Source organism: Manihot esculenta, chromosome 5 (assembly GCF_001659605.2).
Source record: "Manihot esculenta cultivar AM560-2 chromosome 5, M.esculenta_v8, whole genome shotgun sequence".
Lineage (NCBI taxonomy): Eukaryota > Viridiplantae > Streptophyta > Magnoliopsida > Malpighiales > Euphorbiaceae > Manihot > Manihot esculenta.
The window spans coordinates 31882842-31889112 of record NC_035165.2 but is presented as its reverse complement, the minus strand read 5'-3'; the positions used below and the strand labels follow the sequence as shown (position 1 = coordinate 31889112).

The following is a 6271-nucleotide window of genomic DNA, read 5'->3' as shown; positions in this document are numbered from 1 at the left end:
GCAAAAGTCTCACCTTGATAGGCTAATGTTGTATTCATATCCAATCAGTACAATAGCTTATCAAGATTATAAAGCTTGCAAAATTACATTTGTTCTCCAAACACAATCATCATTCTTATTTTCTCAAATGATTCTAAATAATCACATAATTTTCACCTTTTTTGTTCACTGTATGAAAAAACAATCACAAACTTTTATGGGATTGATCCATGTCCCTGTCAGAAAAAAAAAAATGAAATTGAGAAGAATATACAATTATATCAACAAATACGTAAAGGCTTGGAAAAAATATAATAAAAAAAGAAAACCTTACGTGTATCAAAGTGATGAATCTGAGTTTTCTGCTAGAAATATTCGTTCAATATAATTTAGGAAGCAAGATGTATATTCTTTGGTATTTACAGCAGAGATGTGCTTTGAATCATACTGTAATGACTTGTAAAGATGCTTAAAGCCCTTCTTCATAGTGTATCTCCGATTGAAATCAACTATTGCAAAATATAAGACAACTTTAAAGCTTTTTGGATTTTTGCCATTTTCATTTTCTGCCATTTTCTTCTGCACAGCACGTGCTGGTGTTCCTACTCCAAGTTTGCATTCACCACTGAAACAAAAAAACAGTGTAAATGATATTTGTGTTTGCATCTAAAATAACAAATTTATGTATATTTTAGTGAGAAGGCAATTATTTACCAGTTAGGAAGTCCACAGTTGTTAAAAGAAATCAATTGTGTATCATCAAATTCTTGTGAAGAGCAACTAGACGAAGTGTCACTATTTGAATAGTTGCTGTCAACTGAATCTATAGAACTGCTATAACCAGTATTCCTACAAGAACTTTGGCTATCAACTGAACCTGTACAAGAACAAACAAGCAAATAACAAAACTCATAACTATTTTTATTTTATTCTGAAATTTTCTTTCAGGAATCGTAGGAATTACCTGGAGATGTAGTTTGCATGGATACACCAAGCAAAAGACTATATTCAATTACACCTTCTGCTAGTAAAAATTCACAATCCAAATTGATTTGCCTGTAAAGTAAAAGAAGAACATTGACTAGAAAACGACACACCATAAGACAAAAAATTTTAAACTTTCTTAAAAAATTTCATTTTCCTTTCTAATTTCCTATTTGCAATCTTCCTTGTATTTATTTTGAAGTACTATGAAGAGCAAGAATGAGTAATTGACTTACGCTAACAATTTTGCTCGGATTGATGGCTTTAGATAAAAACAATAATTAAAATCAGAATCCTTATGTAAGACATGCTCCTCAACTACAAGTTTGTGTGTCTTTCTGCCTTTTGATGAGCCTTTGAGATGAAAAACATTATGGACGCTCACATATTTCGGAATATGTTTTGAACAAACAACGAAGTAAACCTGTTTATGAGGAATAATCAGTATTACACAGAGTTGAAGCATGTTACTTTTGATTATGTCCAAATTTGAGATTAAATTAACTAGAAGCAAAAATAATTAGCATGATAATGTTGTTTTGATTTTAAAAGTTGAAGCATTATTTACCTTAAGACCTCCAACTTGTCTCACAGAGTGAAGTCCATACAATGTGGTGATTACAGAAGCTGGATTTTTTGTCCGATGAAAATAGTATTTTGGAAGAACATCCAATAGTACCTGCATGGAAGTTAGTCAGATTGTCTGATTGCTTATATTTATAAACCAACAAATACAATCCAAGTAATACTTAGCTTTCTCACTTGCTAGCTATAAAGTACTCTTATTAATTACCCAAGTCATATTGGTAAACTAATCCATCTAGGATCATGATTAAATGAAAAACGAAATCATACAAGTTACATTATCCAGCAGGAGACATGTTTTCATGCAGTAGGTAAATTTCATATGGTTAGCAGCAGGACATCACCATAAATTAAAGTTCTCACCTTCACTTCAGATTTCTTCAGGATTTTTATCAACATCTGCTCATTATTTGATAAAGCAATCGTACGACCAGCTTTTCCTGGTGAAGAGACCTCTCTTAGGAAGTTTTTTTCACAAAGCAACATCATGTAATCAGTAAGATCAACATTGTCTGCCTCTTGTATGTTCCTGAGAGAAAAAAATTAGCACATATGTCAGCACTATTTCTCTTCAAACATTACAATTTTGTTAGTTTTAACATGGGTCAATATAGAAACTAAGTAGACATAACCTAAAAACATTAGGACAATAATCTTTCCATTCTAACTCAGTGACTTTGCCTGGAACATTATAACTAGATTCATGTAGCTGATATTGTATCCTTCTAGTTTGAATATCTTTGAATGCAGTGACGGCCATCATCTCCCATGATTCTGCCATGTCCAGACTGCAAAGAGCCAATAATGGACAAAATTAAAAGTTAGAAAATGAGATCCCTGTAGGTTATTATTTGGCATCACAAGTAGCAATAGATACACAATGTAGTCACCAAGAATCACCAAAACCTTGAGTAAGGTGCTAATCAAGTGATACTAACCAAACTAACAAAGCTTTTTTTAAAATATCTCTTACAAGTCTCTAATTCTATCTCTAGTCTCATTTACTAATATGTGATAATTTCTCAAATTGTAAGAACATCAATAGCTAATTGCAATTAGTAATAAAAGTAGGAATATTCAGAGTAAAAAAATCAAATCAAACAAAAACAATAATAATTTGGTAAAGGGTAATACCTTTTGGTGCTGATAGAAGTTGATATCAAAATCTTGAGAAGAAAAAAGAAGTTGCATGTGCCGTGAGACGGGTGTGTAATTGAGTTGAGTTGAACTTTACACTTAAGGTGTAACTGAGCTGAGCTCAACAAGGGTGTAATTGAGTTGAGTTGAACTTTACACTTGGCTGTAATTGAGCTGAGCTGAACCGAGCTTTATACTCTGCTCATAATAAGCTAGTATTTGAACTCAATCAAAAAAGTTCAACCTCAAACTCAAATTATCAACTCAAACTCAAAAGTGACTTAAAAATAAATTTAAATAAATATACTTTTTACTACAATGAAAATGTTTTAAATTCTTTTGAGACCCACAACTACTATGGGTCTCAAAACATGTCACAAGACATGTAATAATGAAAAATAGGGAGAGGCTTCCCATTTTATAGGAAAGGAGAACCCTCCTTCATTCTCTTTTTTCGATGTTGGAACCCTCCTTCATTCTCTTTTTTCGATGTTGGATTTTATTTTTTTAAGAATATTTATTTAATTTATTTTATATCAATTATTTTTTCTTAATATGTTATATATAATTAAAATTAGTAAAATTTTATAATAAAAAGTGGATTTTATTTAACATTTTTAATTTTTTTTAAATATACTTTTAAAGTTTTACTTAAAAAATATTTAATTATAAGAGCATCTCATGATTTTAAGACTTTTTAAATAAATAAACTATTTTTTTTAAAAATATCTTAATTCAAAGTTATATGTATAAATAATTTTAAAGCATTTTAAATAAATATCTTATACTCACGTGCTTAACTAGTAGTAAGTGTATCTGAGTAAATCCGAAAGATCTCATATTCTAGTCTCCAATCTCATTTAAAAAAATAAATAAATGTTTTATACATTAATAAAAAATTTATTTTTTAATATTTAAAAATTAAACTAAATAAAATTTAATTTTTAATTATTTTAAAATTTAATGGAAATTATTAAAAAAGAAGAGAGATATATAGAGTAATAGTAATAATTATAAAATTTGCTATGACTTGATCTTTTGAAGTTTAACATTGAAAAAATATAAAAATAATGTAAGTATATATTAAAAATTGATAATATTTATCACCTAATATTATTTATATCATGATTGAAAGAGTATTTATAATATTACATAACAATTATTATTTTATTTTAAGAATACATTTACTATTTGACTCTAAATTTATTTTTTATATTATAATAACATTAAGTTGTTTTCATATTATAATTTAGATTTAAATTATAAATAAAAATATTTTATAAATATATTATTTTATAATTTTGAATAATATATTATTTTTAAAAAATAAAATTTAAATAAATATAACTACAAATTTATAAAATATACCAACAATATAAATTTTTAGAAAAATGAGTCCATTTATTAATTTTATAAATAAGAGCTTATTGTTAAATATATTCATGATCTTATAATGAGTTTGTTCGTGAGCACACTCGCGAGTTTGTTCGTGTACTAAAAACAAATTGAAATCGCGAGTTTTAACAAATGGAATTATGTGGAGTTTAAACTCAACTTGAGTCGAGTCCGATCAAATTTTTTTATCGAATCAAATTTCGAATAATTCACGAATAATTTAATTCATATACACTTTGATCGTTAATATATATATTAACATAAAAAAATTAACAGTTGTGTTGCTAATTTTAATTTTTTATTGAATTGAGTCTCGAATATCTCACGAACCATTTAATTATTTACACCGGTTAATATATATATAAGAATGAAGAGTTTAGCAGCTGTGTTGTTAGTTTCAAGTTTGGTGTGTATGTTTATTATTATGAACTGATTACAACAAGTAACATGTTTGTTAAATTGTGGTTGTTGGGGCAAGCATGCATAGTAAAAAGAGTTACTGGCGTCAGATTTTGTTAGGATTTAATTAATTTTAATTTTAGTCTTAATTTTGTAACTATAAACAATAAAATCTTTATTTTTAACAATTTACTGCTATTTGTATACTAATAATTATAATTATTATAATAATAATAATTTATTAATAATATATGCTAATGGATTGGTTTCCATATTATCCTAAATAATTATTTTAATAAGTTATTTATTAAAAATGAAATACTTTATTCTTATCATATTTCCACCGTTTGGAATATTTTCTTTTATAAAAATTCAATTTAATATTTTTTTAATAATTTTTTTATTTGAAAGAAAGGAATTTAATTTTTTTTAATTTAAAAAATTATTTTAAAAGAAATATCACAATAATTTATTTAAATTTTTTTCTTGTAATAAATCATGCGAAAATTATTAATAAAGAAAATTAATAATTTAATTTATATGAAAATTATATTCTATTAATTATATATACACATTATATTCAAAATATTATTTTATTTCATGTAATTTGAAAAATTTTATATCTTATTATTATATTTATAATATATTATAAAAATTATTTAAATTATGTTTTTAATAAAATTTGAATAAAAATTATTTTCATATATTTTCTTTATTAGTATAGTTTTTTCTATTAAGTTAATTATTTATACTGTTAAAAATTATTTCGCAATTAATATATATGTATTTATGTTTAAGATATTGTCACTAAAATTTATTATTAGCCATCATAAAATTATTATAATAAAAATTTAATTAAATATATTCTAAGTACTTAAAGAATTCTTTGACCAATTTAAATTTAAATAAGAATCTATTTTTTAACTAATTTAAATTTAAATATGAATCTATTTAATCAATAATATTCAATATCTATAAACAATAACAAATATATGTATTATCTTTTAACAAATCAAATCAAATAATAAATTATAATTACAAAATCTGAATATTAATGGAAGTTCAATTATCGATTCCATTCCTTCATACTTTTGTATATGATTATAAATTATAGATATAACAAAATTTAAAACAATAAAAAGATATAAAATTTTTTTTCTTCTATACATTATCTTAATTTTATAAAGGTCTATTGGATAGAAAAGATATAAACTTTACGTATTTTTATGATTATAGTCTAAAGTTTCAATTTTAGATTACGAAACCTCAATTTTCAAATTCTTCTCAATTTAATTTTGACTAAAAAATAAAATTCGATACATGGCATGCCAAGTGGCAATAATTTTTATTTTTTAATTTATTTAAAATACACATAAATATTTATTTAACCCACTTAATCCTACTCTAATTCATGATTAACTACCCACAAATCTCTAATTAGCTAAAATTTCAAATTAAAAGAGTTCAAATCCTTAATTTTTATTTCTATCGCATATATGCACAATACATCGTGGTCTATACTAAAAGTGAGAAAAAGCGAGATTCTGCAACAAGTCGTGGTCCATACCGAAAAGTGAGAGAAAGCGTGATTCTGCAAGACTGAGAGTTCAACAAAGCATTGTTGTAGTCCATTGTCTTTGTCATTTTTGTTCGATAATGAGTGGCAAGCGAAAAAGTTGAAAGAGTTATTTGAAGGAGAAGTAAACAAGGTATATTTGGTCAACTTGCCATAAAAAATATTAACGTAAATATTATAATGATAATTTTCTACAAATGTGTGGATTGCATTTTT

At 25.1% G+C, this 6271-nt stretch overlaps 1 protein-coding gene across 2 annotated transcripts; it reads right to left on the bottom strand.

Annotated features, from left to right (window-relative positions):
• LOC110616211 (putative phosphatidylinositol 4-phosphate 5-kinase 11) lies at positions 1-3057 on the bottom strand. 2 transcript variants are annotated; one of them, XM_021758560.2, is made up of 9 exons: positions 2683-3057; positions 2181-2336; positions 1912-2077; positions 1532-1642; positions 1200-1387; positions 944-1035; positions 694-856; positions 314-604; positions 1-215 (listed from the first exon to the last, which is right to left on the bottom strand). In XM_021758560.2, exons 2-8 carry the CDS (start codon positions 2327-2329, stop codon positions 319-321), a joined length of 1155 nt encoding a protein of 384 aa, XP_021614252.1. In that variant the 5' UTR covers positions 2330-2336; positions 2683-3057; the 3' UTR covers positions 1-215; positions 314-318. The 2 variants fall into 2 exon arrangements, with proteins under 2 accessions (XP_021614252.1, XP_043812997.1); XM_043957062.1 differs by lacking the exon at positions 2181-2336.
• Positions 3058-6271: the final 3214 nt, after the last annotated feature.